Here is a 17,070-nt window from a genome sequence, read left to right on the forward strand (position 1 = left end):
AGTTATATGCAGGGTTTATACTTGGCTGAGGCAAGGCAAATGTGATGCTTTTTAATGGCCAGGTTCTATATTTTAATGCCACAAACGCCATCAAATGTTTTTGCAAAAAGATGGTCAATTTTAGCCAAAACTGCACCTGAACATGTTTAATACCAGGATTTTAGGCATTTGTGATGAACTTGGAGTAAAATATGTTCCAAAAAATCTAGATTTATTGCAATTTAATGCTTTTTAATGATATCTAAGGCCGATGGAAACCCAGTATACAACTCACTTCTCTGTCATTATTCAGGTTTGTAGATCTACAGATTTTACCAGGAGTTTGAGAACACTGTAGGTTTGATTCTCTGGATGTGCTTTACGTGCGGTAGAATTGACGATAAAGCAAACTAAACTGAACTGAACTTGCAGACCCAGCAGTTCAGACCTTTACAAGCTGTTTTGTGACTACAGAGTCTATTTCTCATGGGAGGAAGTCAAACTATCGAATGCAGGCTATTATTATCATGAGCAGGAACGATCAGACTGACTCGGTCTCCACACGTCACCTCCTCCAGCCCCGACACCGCCCTCTGCATGACCTCTGAGTCACACAGGAGTCCATACGTGAAGGCTCTGCTGGATGTGCTCCAGTAGTCACGATCTGTCGAAACACAATCTGGGTTGGATGGAGGTAGGGCTGGGTCCAATTTTGTTTAACACCGGTATTTTGACGATACTTGGTTTTCGATGCCGATACCTGAACGATACTTTTATCGATACCTAAAATACTTATCATCTATAACCAGAAAACAGAACAATAATGTGTGGAAGATCTGCACATTTACAATATCGGGTTCATCTCCAATGTCAGGAAATGGGGAGAAAATGGGGGATAATTTAGAAAAAAATTGGGGGGGGAAATAAAAAACAAAAATAAATAAATAATAAAAATTAAAAAAAAAATAAAAAATAAAAAATAAAAAATTAAAATGAGGCAAAAATAGGAAAACATTTGGAATAAATTGGGGGAAAATGAGGTAAATGGGGCAAACATTGAGCAAAATAAATAGGGGGAATAAATGAAAAAAAAATTAGGGGGGGTCATTTATTTTAGCTCAATCAACCAAGTTTTATGAAGGTTTATTCTAGGGCTGCAACTAACGATTATTTTGTAATCGATTAATCTATCGATTATTTTTACGATTAATCGATTAATGGTGTAGTAAAATTTTATTTTTTCAATTTTTTTTATCACATTGTAGCTTAAGTCGCGCTGTTTAAGGAAGTGTTGATGGAGTAAACTAAAGGGAAATGTTTTTTGAAGGCTCTATTCATGAAATTTACATTGTACAAACCACTACAGACCCTAAATATAAAATCAAAGTAGGTTTTCATCAAAATTACTACATTTTTGGGGTAATTTTTGCTCCATTTTAGTCTGTGTGAGCCAGAAAACGATTAATCGATTACTAAAACAGTTGTTGACTCTTTCAATAATCGATTAGTCGTCCATTAATTGATTAGTCGTTTCAGCCCTAGTTTATTCGGTTACAAAACTTAATGCTGTCCGTGGACCAACAGCATCAAAGCTTGGACCTAAAGATCCACTTTCAATACTTATGTTCTTTCCAGTGAGTGCCCAGCCCAATAAAAGACAAAAGAAAAAGTCAGGGTTGGGATCGATCTCACAGTCTCGTGGTTGGGAGCCCGGCGCTCTACCTATGGAGCTAAACGAGCGGAGCAAAATGGCGCACTCGTATATTTGCAGAAAACGGAGATGGGCCCCTATGGCAGTACCTAAACCTTTTCCGATTACATACTGGTGTAGTTTAACGGCACCCAGCCCTTGGAGGTCTTAATATGCACCGACACAACTACCAGACTTAAGCCTGGCGAAGGCACATTGAGTTGCCTTGAGTACGAAATGCGTGGTATAAATAAAGTTGCCTTGCCTTAAGCCTGGTTCACACGGCAGGATAATTAAAGCAGTACTGAGTAACTCTTGCCCCTAAAGGCCATAAGCACCACTGCAGGTGTCGTAGCAGGTTGCGTTTTCTTACTCATTAATTGTCCGTGAGAGTAAATAGTACGCTGACAAAAAAGGCGAAGGGAGAGAGGGATATTGTACATCCAATTACACAATGGAGAACACTTTTTTCACTCAAACTTGGCTGTAAATATTGTTTAAGTGGCGCTAGCCCGCAGTTAGCTTTGCCCGTTAGCCTGTTAGCTTCTTCTTGGTGATTCCATTAGTGTGTATTGGTGAGAAGTTGCAATTGTGGTATTCTGGCCAGAGATGGAGATGAAAGACCCTCCAATCATCCCATTAACACTTGTAATACCCCCAGAGAGACTACGGAAAAGATTTATTAAAGAGGGGGTCTTATGCTATTTCAATCCCATTGGCACCTGCTCCAACTGAAATAGAGCAGGATCGTTTAAGAAATTCAAAATGGCGGTCTTACTGAGTCCCACCTCAGCAGTGAGGGGCTTCGTGAGGCTCCACTTCTGCAGCTCAACAACCAAAAGTCTAGACAAGGACGTTTTTTTGCCTTTGCCATCAGGACATCATGACAGAAAGTGACTTTTCCACAGATTTGGCCTTTTAAACGTCTTAAACTCCCATTTCTTTTGAATGCATATTGAGGCCCTGCTTTGTTAAAGAGGGGGTATTATGCTTTTTTCAGTCACATAGCACCAGTCTATATCACACTACAATGATGACCAAACCTTCTGTTGGTCTGTAAATGCAGTAAATTAGAATAACTGCCTTGTATAAAATGTCTCTCTCAAAATGGCTGTAGTGAATGTCTTGAAATAGGCCTCTGTCTCTTTAAGAACCTCTGACCCTTTCAGACACGCCCCCTCCACACTCTGTCTGTGGCATCAGTGGGGAGGGGGTTCTGCTGAGGAGCAGTGGTTGGTTACTCGGCTGGTGACGAAAGCTCGGAGGCGTCTCCAGGAGGTGGGGGCGTTCCTAGGAGGACTCAGGCAAACCTATCCCTAAAATGGCCGCCATCAGAGTTTTTACAGATTACTCAAAAATACGTGAATGTGCCAAGGCAACACTTCAGCCATGTTTTTAATGAGGGAGTGACATAATAACATGATGTAAAGCTTGAATAAGTCGATTTTGCATCATACTCCAATGCAGGAGTGACCGCTTTGCTCTGGCACAGTCACGAACATGGCATCACCTCTCATGTCAGCGAAGGAATAATTAATTTGGAAGAAAACGATATTGGTCTCGGATGAGCAGAGTGGCACAGCCTCGACCTAGCGCGTTATGTTTCTTATGGGTCAAAGTGTACAGCGTTGGGCGAGGGCTTTGTGCGAGAGCAGTCCTCCCACACGGACAGCCTCGTTAACACCTCGCGCCGAAATAGCAATGCTTGGTGTCATCCGCGACCGAACCAAAAGGAGCACCGCGAGCTTCGCCACAGTTCCGGCGCGTGTCGCTCGATCAATATGTGCTGCAGATCACGCTTCCTGCTTCCACTCACACAAACCAGCACTTAAATCAGGCCAATTTATAAAAAGCATTAAACCCATGTCTGTATCTTGGAAGGTCAGGGAGTTTTCTTGCACCGATGGGGAAATAAATGTAAATGTTAGATGCAGAGGGGATAAAAAAAAATCCTATTTATATGATCACTATTAGCAAAAGCTGGTAACCGTTTCTCAAATGCTCATGCTTCCTTTTCAGGAAAAGAGCCAACAAGAAAAAAATTATAACTAATAAAATCAGGAACAGTTCATTATGAAATCAACAGATGGGGAGAGAAATGGAATTAACTTTTAACCTCTTACCACCCGCCAAAACCAAATGCATTCTCTCCTCTTTGCCATGGTGGTCATTTTTTATTTCCCTTATGTGTTTTTGTCACTTTTTTACTTTTTTGATGCATTTTTGTGACATTTTTTGCTGGATTTTTGTCATTTTTTTGCTGGATTTTTGTCACTTTTTTTCCTGGATTTTCCTGGATTTTTGTCACTTTTTTCCTGGATTTTTGTCACTTTTTTTCTGGATTTTTGTCACTTTTTTCCTAGATTTTTGTCACATTTTCCTTGATTTTTGTCATATTTTGCTGGATTTTTGTCACTTTTTTCCTGGATTTTTGTCATTTTTTCCTGGATTTTTGTCACTTTTTTTCTGGATTTTTGTCACTTTTTTCCTAGATTTTTGTCATTTTTTGCTGGATTTTTGTCACTTATTTGCTGGATTTTTGTCACTTTTTTCCTAGATTTTTGTCACTTTTTTCCTAGATTTTTGTCACTTTTTTCCTGGATTTTTTTCACTTTTTTCCTGGATTTTTGTCACTTTTTTCCTGGATTTTGTCACTTTTTTCCTGTTTTTTTTTTCACTTTTTTGCTGAATTTGTGTCACTTTTTTCCTGGATTTTTGCCATTTTTGTCAATTTACATCCTCATTTTCTTCTCGTTTTTTGTCGCTATTTTGAAGAAGCTTTTAGATTTGGAGAATTTGGAGAACAGGAGAAAACATGTTCAGGTGGGAGTTAAGAGGCTAAAGGGGAATATTATGCAAAATAGATTTTCTATTTTCTAAGACTTAGTGGTGCATTTGATCTCAATTATTTCCCTTGTTCTGAGATGTTTCTGACTCAACACATTTTGTCTTTATTTCAGGTTGCTTTATCTGTGAATGGGGTAAGAACTTTGCACCTGTCCCATATCCCCACATTACCTTAGAACCATCTGAAATGTCTAACAAGCAAAGAAATCCCGATCGAACCAAGAATAAACTCTAATTGAGTGAAAACCGCTCAAAACAAGATATTTTCCTCAAATCAAGTCAATGAAATCCATCCAAGTTTTTGTAGTTTATAGCTTCACTTCAGCCACATTTTCTCTTTATCGCATCATTTTCTCTTTATCACATGAAAAAAGAAGAAGAAACAGCCAACATGAACTCAAACCTGTGTGTGTCTCGTAGTGTATAAGCTGCGCTCTCCCGCTCTGTGACTATTGTTGTGATCTCAAAGCTCTGGCTCCATATATAGCTCATGCCTGTGGGAGGGCCGCTCATCCCGTTGACCTGCGAGCGCTGACATTTCACTGCTGAATGCTGAAGGGGATTGTAAACTCAACCGCTCTCCTGGGATAAATTGAGTCACTTGAGGAGAAAGGAAGGGATCGGCAATTTGGTTCGTTCTTTTCAGTAAGTGAATAAAGCCGAACAGCTGTAAACTTAAAAGCATTGCCCGGGAAATGAGACGTAATGAGTATAGATTCACTTTATTCTAATTGGGTAAAGAGAGTGTCCTGAGGTAGTTCAGTGGGAGTTGCTAATCAAACATGACAGCGGAGCAGATTTGGCGAGTATTTTCATCGTGTTTTCCTCGATGCACGACATAATTCACTGAAGGGAAATGTCTTGTTTGTTTCCTGTGTCTAAGCAACAAGAGCCAAACAAACAGCAGACAGCGCTGACAGTGAAAGCAATGAAGTGAGCAGCTGTGTGTGGAGCCTCTCACCTCTGGGCGGCCCGGGGCAGCCCGGCGCGCTGCGTGAGCCTCTGGCTGCAGCAGTCCACCAGCCTCTTGAGGATGTACAGGCACTCCCTGAAGGTGGAGAAGAAGGGGTAGTGGCTGAGGATGCACAGGGACGTCAGGGTGCTGTTGCGGTTGCGGGCGGACATCTTGGCGTTGCGGCGTTTGTGCTGTGGGGATTTACTGCGGTTTATGTCTGAGGGCTGGTCCCCGTCCTCCCCTGGGACGGGGAGCTCAGAGTTCGGGGCAGACGGAGCTGAAGCAGGACCTGTCCCGCTGGTGTCTGAGCCCTCACTCTCTGCGCCCTGTCCCGCCGTGTCCGTGTGGCTCTTGTCTGGGCGGGGCCGGTGGTGGCCGCGCTGGAAGGAGCGATAGAAGTTGACACAGATGCCGTAGCGAGTGATGCCTGAGTCTTTATCTGTGAGCATGAAGACGAAGGAGGAGTCGTCTCTCAGGCTGACCCGGCGCTGCCGGATGCTCAGGCAGCCCTCGGGCTGGCAGAAGAACACCACGTCTGGAGGCAGGGGGAAGTCGGAGTGGTCCTCCAGAGGGTAACGCCGCAGCAGCTGAGGCGTCTGAGCCACACTGTCACTGCTGGGCTGCCTGCAGACACACAGACACACGGACACACGGACACGTTAAGTTAAAGAACGCCGCTTCACACAGGACGCCAAATACTGCAACATCAGTTTCTACTGTCATAATGATAAGGTTTGTCCAAATAAGAGCTCAGATCATTTTTCCATGGAAGGAGTAAAAAACACCCCTTAAACCCTCCTGCTGTTGGTCTGGCCTTTCGTACGGAATAAAAGTGACAACTTTAAATGAGCTCATTAGGATCATGTAAAACTGAGGAGCACATGTGAGGTCAGGATAATGCACATGGAAACTGGACATCAAAACCAGAGCTGATCCAATTATTCTAACACCAGGTCCTCCTTTAACGGGCTGATGTCCAAACCTCAGGTGGAGACGGGCCAATGGACCGCTTTTAGAGCGTGAGGTTAGTTTTAAAAAGAACAGAAGATGCACAAATGTTTTTCCTTTTTATCATCTGTTGGTGATTAGAGAGTTTGTGTCTATAATAATATAATAACTCGTATCTGTGTAATAAACAACATTAAGTAAAAAGTAAATAAATAAGAGGTTATTAGTTCATTCGACAGAGAAAACATTTTCTGTTTTTGAGTGGAAAGTTAACAGAATAAACAGTACTACTTTTTGCTTTTAAAATCACAGACCACATACAAAACAGTCTGATGGATGTGAGTATCTCTGACAGAGCGTGTATATGAGGTTTTTGCGGGCTCTCACCTGGCTCCGACCACCACCAGGTAGTCGAGCAGACGGGGGCACTGTTTCCTTTTCTCCATCTTGGACTGAGAGCAGCTGCAAAGTCACCGAGTCACAGCTCACACCTGGAGGCCCAGCACGGAGCGGGCAGCATCATGGACACGGGCTGGGGTCTGTGCTGGCGTCCACCTGGGGAAACAAAACAAAGGCCTGCTCGTTATTCAAAAGTGGACGTCCCCTCCTGTTACACCAACCCCCACCCATAAAACCGTAAATCCTGTAGAGACCACAGGCTCTGGAGACAAAAGCAGCTCTCATTACGACTCGATTAAGCCAATTAGTGGGTCCTCCAGGGGCAGTTAAGAACCGCACTGCCCTTTGTTGCGGATAAGGCTTGGACTGCGGACTTCAGCGACCCCAGATATAAACAAATGTTAGCGAGCAGAGCAGAGGAGGGTGAGCTGAGGTCGGAGCCTCACGTGGCTGAAGGGAATGGTTGATTGTGCCTCCGGGATGCCAAATGTCATCCTCCTCTGATGATTGGATTAAGGCTGGAGATAACGTCGGCCTCTTACTTCTGCAGGTAGCAGCGCGTGCAGTTTGATCTATATCAGACACATCAGCGTGACGGACTGGTTTATATACGTCGTCAATCTGCTTCACAGCCAAGATACGAACCAAGACTTCAGAGGGGAAGCAGCCACCTCTGCCAGAATCACTCGAAAACACTTCATTGTGACCAAGATATTGAAGAAGGGCTGGGAAATTAATCGAAATAGCAATCTCTGCTTTGGTCGATCTCAATAATCGTAGCATAATTTTAGAAATTTTGCATTTACGAAATTTTTGGAGTCATCATTAATGAAGACCTCAAGTGGAAGTCACATATAAACTACACAAGAGGAAAATTTGGGGCTCAACCTGTAAAACGTATATACAGCCGCTGTTCATTCAACAAAAACGGGCTCTGATAACAATACATGATGTTAGATATAGAGATCCATGGAATCCACACTTTATTAAATGTAAGTTACTAAAATTTGAGGATATAGTAGACTATAATATCCTCCAGGTTTTGTATAAAGCAAATAGAAAAATATTGCCAGTGAACATCCAAGAAATGCTTGAGAAAAGAGAAAGTCAGTATAATCTGAAAGGAACAGACGTCTTTAACAAACCCAGGTTCAATTCTGAAGCAATGGAACGAACTGTTACAGTGACAGGAATCAGTTTGTGGAATAAACTCCAGAAAGAAGTGAAAAAGTCAGAAACTCTCCTGCAGTTTAAAATACACATAAAAGCTACAATGTTAAAAAAGTATGAAGTACTTGAACATGAATAATGTGGGATATTTGATTTGAATAGGGATGGGTACCGTTCGTTTTTTTTTGATACCAAGTACTTTAACGATACCTGCTTTTCGGTTCCGGTGCCTTAACGGTACTTTTTTCGATACCTATGTTATTTTAATTCAATAAAAATAACGTGTATTATAAGTATAGTTCAGGAAAAAATCCTAAAACGGCACAGCAGAAGCTACACAGGAGCAGCAGCGTCGCCTGTGACTTCGTGTTTTGAGCACAATTTCCACTTAAGCAGAGATAAAAAGAAAGAAAGGACGTTATTACCTCTTAAGCTGCAGAGACAGGACAGATCCACATCAGGACATGGTTTTATTTCAGCTAAACTTTTCTAAACACACTGCGCTGTTCGACGAAGCGAAAACAACTTCACACTCAAAGATCCTTATATGGTGTGAGCGCTCACTCTGCCACTAATCATTTACCAAAACTGGACCAACAATGTCTAATACAGAGTGAGCGCTCACTTTCAACAAACAACAAACAATCTTTGATATTCCTGTCGCTGCAGCTGCTGTAAAGTTGTAAACAAGAGCACGTAAGCTCCGCCTCCGGGTCTGTCGCTAAAGGTAAAGACGTCTTTCTTGTTGTCACTGCTCTTTTTTGCTTTTCAATTTGACTAAAAGCTCAAGTTTCTTATTCAGTCCTGGTTTAGTCCTGGTTCATAACTGATTTTGTTTAGCTCTGGGTTTTACCCAGTGTAGTCTACGTCCTGTCTCAGTCGTGACGCAGACCGCGGCTCTGCCATCTCTATTACACAAGTTTAGCAAGTTATAGCTTTGCTTCGCTATAAGTTAGGCTACATCTATGAAATATATCTTTGCTTCGCTCCATTTGCGCTGAAGCCGCTCAGCACCTGCACACGTTCATGTTGCTTTTTTTAAGACTCGCTGAGGGTCATATATTGACGTTTGGAGAGAAAAAGAACCGGAAGTTGGCACCGAAAGAATTTAAATTTTTCGATACCGCCCCCGACCGAAGCTTTTCGGTCGGTTCCAAGTAGGAACCGTTTAATGGTGCCCATCCCTAGTGACAGGAATCAGTTTATGGAATAAACTCCAGAAAGAAGTGAAAAAGTCAGAAACTCTCCTGGAGTTTAAAATACACATAAAAGCTACAATGTTAAAAAAGTATGAAGTACTTGGACATGAATAATGTGGGATATTTGATTTGAACAAACATGAACACGACGGTTTGTTTCTTTTTGACCATTTGTAAACATTCAAGAATACGAAGGTTCTGAGGGACTATATTGTAAGGCGTAATAATACCAGGAGTAGTTTGGCATCCGCACAGTAAAGTGAAGATTACTGCGCGGATTTCGAACTACTCATGGTATTATTACGCCTTACAATATAGTCCCCCCTTTTATCCGCTTAGAAAATCCATATTGTTTAATTTTGTGAAATTATACTTTGTAGTGTAACACTTCACGTAACTATATTTAAATAGGGAAAACGTAGAGCTTGGTAGCTTCTATCTTGACCTGTTTTGGAGCTATAGAGGAGAGAGGGAGAGGCTAAATGCTAACGCCGTCTGCGCTGTGTTTACGTGACTGAAGGCACGGGTGAAGATCAGACAGGTCTTAAAGAACTCGTCAAAGCTAAGGTAAGAACATATCTCAGTATGTAAAAACGGTGGCCTGTTCCTTTAAAGGCTTTTGACTCTTTCATTCTTCAATAAAATGTTGTGTCATAATGTGCACGAACAACTGAATCTGAATGTTTAGGGACAGAACAAGAAGCATTGTTGTTGCTAGTTTGCAGACCTGGTCCCTAAGACATAAAATAGTTAAAACATTTACATAAATCATTACAAATAATACAATTTAGAAAACGGTTTGCAAAACAATATCAATCATAGAGTTTAGTAAGGTAAACAATATTTGGCATACACAATATTTGAAGGAAAAGAAGTTCATTTGTCACTTCTCTGTTTTGAAAAAGTTGACATTGAAGATTATATGAACACTTGCCACCGGACACGCATAGTGGCTTGTGTGACGCTCCACCTTAAAAACAAACAAGCCACTGCACTGTGCCTTCACACGTCTCTAAATACCACTGTCGCTCGCTTCACCTGACTGACTACAACCCTACATCGCTACAAAGAGCCATTTAGGGGAAAAGCTAACGATTCGCCCCAATGCGCCAATTACACCAGAGCCAGAGCCGCGCAGTCGACAAACCTCTTTATCTTGCAATCGCACGGAGACGGCGGCGGAGTCGGCGGCGAGCTGCTCTGGCACCGCTGAAGCCTCCTGGTGCTCGGCCAAAAGAGATATTACACGAGGGAGAGGACAGACGCGCGGCGACCTGCTCAGAATGCAGCCTCGATGTTAGAACTCAGGCTGCGCTCCGCTCGTAACGCTGGCTTTGATTAAATAATGCAAAAACAAAACTGCAGACATGCTGCTAAAAAGCCTGCACATGTTGTGTTAGAGTAATGTCCTTTGCAAACGATATAATAACCCGTCTAACCCTTGTATAGATACAGACGGCATCTCGTCATAGAAGGGGGCGTGGCCTCGCCGAGGGGGGAAATAGAATCTTTTGGGAAACACAATTTTTCACTCTTTTTAGCCATTTTCTGGTGGAATATGAACTTATTTATCACATACAAATAAAGTCAAGTGTAAATCAGGCCTATATGGATATTTTCTCACAGCAGATTGTTCAGTAGAAGTGAAAAAACGGCAGTCATAGCAAGTGCAAGCTAGCGCTAGCATGAACAGAATGCTAACATGTAGCATCATGGTAGCATTCTCTGTTTTTTTTTATGTATTTATGGGCTCCTCTCCATGTCTTTGTATCTTTATTTAGTAGAAAAGTATATTAATAATTTAGGGCTTGTTGAAGTAGTTTTTTAATAAATTGAGAAAGTTTAGATTTTTCTCAAAACTGTTTTAAAAAATGACCATATATGGGCGATTCCGGAGATGCAGTCAAAAAATTTATGAAAAAGTGGCAAAAATGTCACAAGAAATTGACAAAACATTGACGAAGAAATGACAAAAATGTGTCATAAAAAAATACAAAAAAATTGATACAAATTTGACAAAAAAAAATACAAAAAAGTGACAAAATTGATCAAAAAATTGACAAAAAATCGAGAAAAAAAGTGACAAAAAATTTATCAAAAAGTGACAAAAAAGTGACAAAAAAATTGATTAAAAAAGTGACAAAAAATTACAAAAATTCGAGAAAAAAGTGACAAAAAAGTGACAAAAAATTGATAAAAAATTGACAAAAAAATGACAAAAATGTGGAAAAAAAATGACCAAAAAAATGACAAAAAAGTTACAAAAATGAGTCGAAAACCCAACAATAAAATGAGGGGAAAAAAATCTGATGACGTGAGGAAAAAGATCCTCTCGGTTCAGGCGGGAGTTAAGAGGTTAAACACATATTGCAGGTGCAGCTTTCAATTCTCTCTTTCCAATGAACCAAAAGTAAATAAGATCTTTTGTTATTAAAAGCATTGTTTGAGCTTGTTTTGACTTTGCAATTTCTATCCCGAGTCAGATACGATCTCCACAGGCTGAGGCGCCACATCAGCTCTGCTCGACTGAACTGGATTATATAAGCGCCGGGCAGAGATGGTGATTCACGAGCCGTGATGTGAAGCGCCTGCCACCATCCGCAGCATTAGCATAAAGTCTAAAATTAGAACATTTTTAATCCCGGGTGTCGTTACTAGACATTTCTTGGTCGCCACTGATTATGAAGTACCGGTAGTAGTAACACGAGTAGTAACAGCTAATATCAAACATCATCCAAATCACCTTGCAGTTAGTCGAAAATGAATGCTGCAGGAAGCCTCACGCCATTGCTTTATTCTTTCTCTGAAAATGGTGCCTGTCACACACAAAAACAGGTACAATAGGGTCCAATCTTGTGCCACAACACCTTTGTAAGAGAGATTATCAATTCACAGTCAAGTAACGACAATGCTAAAACACTGGGGAGACTAAAACAAGCAGGCGTTTTGACAAATCCACAGTATTTGTATTTAGATTAACAGCTTATATTTCAGCTTTCCAAACGCAAATGTAAAAATAACACGAGTTGTTTAAAGGACTCATGACTGTCTGTACTTTTCTAACAGATTGCAAACACGTCACTAGACGGCGAAAGGGTAATGAAAACTACCAAGCCTCAAAGACTCCACTGTGAGGATTGGTAGTTTTTATATTTAACGCTTTATAACAACAGGGGTAGGCAACGCCCGGCCCGGGAGCCAAATCTGGCCCATCAGCACAAACATCATTATGCAAACAAGGGATCAAATACCACTATAGCTTCATGATTTCATAATATGTTTCATTTTTTCATTAATAATTGAATTTATTTATTTATTTGTATATTTCATGAATGAATCACAAACAGAATCCTGGAGTCAGTGACATTTACAGTTTCAATGTTAATCCAACACTAAGTTAGCTTTAATTGTGTCTTATTTATTAATAACTCAATTTATATAAATTCCAGATGCTTTTAAGTTTGTGAAAAATAATCTTTATTTTAGATTACAGTGTTCGTTTGTATAACAAAAAATAATAATAAAAAGATTTTATTCACGTTCTCAAAATTAACTTTCGTTTAAGAATTTGGTCGAGATTTTTCTACAGTTTGTGCGTCTCATATTTTTTCACAATTGTAATATTTTAACGGCTGGAGCACAGATGCAAACACACCAGGACTGAAGTGATTTCCCAAATCGATTCCATTCACTTCACAAGGGCCTGATTCGATTCACGATTCACTCTAAAAATGCGAGAAATTGTGTATTTTTATAGTGTATGTTTTAAATGTCTTTGCAGAACATCCCACTCGGTCATATATTATGTTAAACAGTGATTTTCAACTGGTGGGTCGGGACTCAAAAGTGGGTCGTGAGCCTATATATTTTCCATCTGAAACAACACGGAAACACACTGGAGTCTGTTAAAATTAATATTATTAGGTTGTTTTGATTTCAGTCTTAGAAGAAAATCTACAGTTTGTTCAATAAAAACATGTGGTAAATACAGTATTTTACAAGACACATGACAAATGATAGTTTTATTTGGGTCGCAGCTTGTTATTAAGGTAATGACGCGTCTCGGAGCCGGACACTGGTGAGGTTCGGCCCTTGGTGTTTTGGCAATGATGAATATCGGCCCTGTGTGACGCAAACTTGCCTCCCTGCTTCATACAATTAAAAGTAGAAAGGACCAATGGCGTATTACCTCTGGAAACAGTTAGCGAGCCGGCTGCTCTGGGAAATCTGTATTTTGGTTTTGTTTATTTATTCATATCACCATTAGCCGTCTCCAAATGGACAGCTACTCTGTAAATTTATTAGCAACCCTCACCCTCACCCTAGTCATCAAACATTGCAAATTACAACCAATCCAGTTGTTTTCTGCTGCTGTCAACACATCAACCTCATTTAGATGATGTCAAAGCCTGGTTAGAAGTTATTGAAGCAGTACTAAACTTACACAGCAGTACAAAGTAACTCTTGCCCCTAGAGGCCATAAGCGCAACTGCAGGTGTCGTAGCAAGTTGTGTTTTTTTTGTTTTACTTATTAATTGTCTTGGAGAGTGAATACTACGCTGACAGAAAAGACAAAGGGAGAGAGGGATATTGTACATCCAATTACACAATGGAGATTTTTTTTTCACTCAGACTTGGCTGGAAATACTGTTTAAGTGGCGCTAGCCCACAGTTAGCTTTGCCCGTTAGCCTGTTAGCTTCTTCTTCGTGATTCTATTAGTGTGTATTGGTGGCTCCGGTCCGGTGGCAGTCAAGTTACGATTGTGGTTTTCTGGCCAGAGACACCGGGGGAGATGAAAGACCCTCGAATCATCCTATTAAGGCTTGCATTACCCCCCAGAGGGACTACAAAAAGGATTTATTAAGGTAAACAAGCTACATCGTACTGCTTTAACATAATACTTAATAATAAATGCAAATGTTAAAACATATCCAGTTTATTCTGCTTGTTGTGGGTCGGGTACACGTCTAATGGCCACTAAGCATCAACAAACAAGCTGGTTATTATGGGGAAACTTTAGAAATGACATTAACACCAGGAAGCGGACATTCTTACCTTGCCATAGTGGGCACTGGCTTCACCATTCCAGACCATATGGGGAGAAAAAGCTCACGGTTTGGTGCAACCTGCCACGTTTGCTGCATAGGCACCCATAAGAATTGCTAAGGGGCAATGTCATAAAGACCCGGATTGCCGTCTTCATCAATTCTTACATACATGTTCTTCTCTGTTATAGTTTATTTGTTTACTTCAAACACTATCAGGCTCTTCACTCCCTTGCCCATACGGATACAATGGGGAGCCTAGAGTAAGAAAACAGGGGGAAAGGTAGAAAGCAATACTACCATTAGGGGAAAATAATATCTCCACAGAATCCCATGATCCACTGCAATATTGTTACATCCCTCTTCTGGATTTATATGGTTTCATTCAGCTGGTAGTGCATCATCTTAACTGTGCGCCAAAACGATATTTGCCCACTGTCAACACCGGCGCTCGAGATAAATTACAATAGAAGCAGCCAATATCCTGCCAGACCATATTCCACATTCATCCCGGTTATTTGCGTTCTGCCCTGCCTTTACGACCAGTTTGACCATGTTTTATGTCACGAGCAGCACGTTTTCTATTACCCACTGACTCTAACGTCCCGTTTCCCTTTAGCACTAGCTACTCCTTCATTACACCATCACGACCTAAAGCGAAGGTTACTTTTCCCTCATCTGGAAAGCACGTATAATTAGACGTAATTAGATATTGATGAGTCACGCTGAGGGTGAGGTTAATTGTCATTTTAGCAGACCAGATAATTGAATTTTTCACGTCTAGGAAGTGAGTCAATGGATGCGGAGTAAGCGCGTAGTGGGGGAATTGACGTCAAAAAACAAGGGCACACAGTGGTCGTTTCGCTACTACTAGCATGATTAATCGTGAAAAACCAAGATGTTATATTATTTTCAAAGACAGACGCACATTTCATCGCCGCGACGGTCCTCCATCCCCAACACGAAGCGCAGAGAAGATGCTCCTGTCACCTCCGCTCCCCAGTTAGCCGTGCGCTTTTCTACGTCACTGATGGATTAGCCAGTTAGCTTCCCCGTGGCTAACAACAGCTAGCCAATCTTGCTAATAAAACTCTCTTTTCGCGACGTGACACAATATAAAACGCTTGGTAAACACACGCCACGGCTACAAACATGTACACTAACTGCAGATATGAAATATGTTTTGCTAAAAGAAGGTTTAAAATACCTGGTGACATTAGCTGGTTAGCTGCTAACGCTCGCTCTGGGGAAGCAGCTGCTGCCGAGAGAGAGCGGCCTGGGCGGTGCGTGCTCCTCCCGGGTAAGTGAAGCAGCCTTGGGCGGACGTGCGGATCGTGGTGATGTGTGGTGAACGGCAGCAGAATGGCATAAGATGCGGAGATCACCCGATGAGAAGGACGGTCAGCCGGTTACAAAGGCAGGAGCGGGTGCATGATGCTGTGCCTGCTGTGGGCTCGCCTGTCTTCGGTGGGCGATTGGCTGTGTCCTTCTGTGCAACCTGCCCGTGCCTGCTCTACATCCTCCATCAGCAGCGAGGGAGGGAGGGCGGTCCAAGAGCGGAAGCGACCAGCTGATGGCAAACACGATGCTCTTTTGTTTTTTTTTAATGATGTGAGTAAACTATACCAGTGGTTTACAACCTTTTTGAGTCTTTCGTTGCTATTGTAATTCCTAATTGGCTCGAGTTTGTGGCCAATCATTAAGAAAATGATCCATGATAGTATTTGTATTTCACTATTTTTATTTTCATTTCGAGCCATGTACATATAAGTATAGCCTACTGAATGTTATCTTTCAATTAAAATATATATATACTCACAGGTGCTCGTCATATAATTAGAATATCATGAAAAATGTACTTCTGTTATTCAACTTAAACTGTGAAACTATAATAGACTCATTACATACAAAGTGAGATATGTAACAGGGGCGGACTGGCCATATGTCCATTCTGGAAGAGCACAGAAGGGCCACCGGCTCTAGGGCCACCGGTCCCGCCTCAACCGAGCTTTACCCAAATCTAAAAGCTAAAAAGAAAAGCATCAAAATAGCGAGAAAAAGAGGATGAAAAGTCAACAAAAAACATGAGAAAAACACGGACAAAAAAAAAAACGTGAGAAAAACAACAAAAAAATTACAAAAATGTGGCGACGTGACGAAAAGTTTCCATCACTTTTGTAGGTCTTAGCTTTCAAATGAGGCGTTAGATTGCTGATCTCCAGTTAAGAAGCTTTTAGATATGGGTAAAGCCCAGTGTAAAAAACATGAATTTGTTTGTTTGTTTACTTTATTGTCCCCGTAGGGAAATTTGTCCTCTGCATTTAACCCATCCTTCGATGCCGCTGGGGCAGCCTGTAAGGAGCCGTGGTCGACGGCAGTGCTGCGCCCGGGGACCCGTCTCCATGATGTGGAGCCAGGCTGATGGTCAGAATCACCTGACTGGAGGATTCACCTATTGTACATGTTTTTAGTGGTAGGGGAAACCGGAGTACCCGGAGGAAACCTACACAGACACGGGGAAAACATGCAATCTCCACACAGAACGGCCTCGTCCTGGTGGGAATTGAACCCGGGACCTTCTAGCTGTGAAGTGGAGGCGCTAACCACTGCGCTACCATGCAGCCCTATCTAAAATAGGGCGGCAGGAATCTAAAAGGAATTCCGTGGAGTATGGTGTACCACAAGGTTCAATTTTGGGACCATTAATATTTATTATTTATATGAATGATTTTGCTTCTGTTTCTACGACCACCTTTCCCGTTCTTTTTGCTGATGACACCAATAAAAAAAATAATAATAAAAAGCTGAACTGGGGAAAATGCACTCGTTAATGTTAA

General features: G+C 41.5%; 1 protein-coding gene across 1 annotated transcript in view; it reads right to left on the minus strand.

The window, feature by feature from the left end:
• madd (MAP-kinase activating death domain) overlaps positions 1-15,781 on the minus strand; it is a 107,617-nt gene extending 91,836 nt beyond the window's left edge. Inside the window, exons 1-3 of the mRNA XM_079554793.1 lie at positions 15,441-15,781; positions 6,807-6,974; positions 5,478-6,095 (exon numbers count right to left, since the gene is read on the minus strand). Coding sequence (XP_079410919.1) covers positions 5,478-6,095; positions 6,807-6,865 — 677 coding nt within the window. The 5' untranslated portion in view covers positions 6,866-6,974; positions 15,441-15,781. The remainder of the gene's footprint in view (positions 1-5,477; positions 6,096-6,806; positions 6,975-15,440) is intronic.
• Positions 15,782-17,070: the final 1,289 nt, after the last annotated feature.

The sequence above is a fragment of the Gobius niger genome, assembly GCF_951799975.1.
Source record: "Gobius niger genome assembly, chromosome: 4".
NCBI lineage: Eukaryota > Metazoa > Chordata > Actinopteri > Gobiiformes > Gobiidae > Gobius > Gobius niger.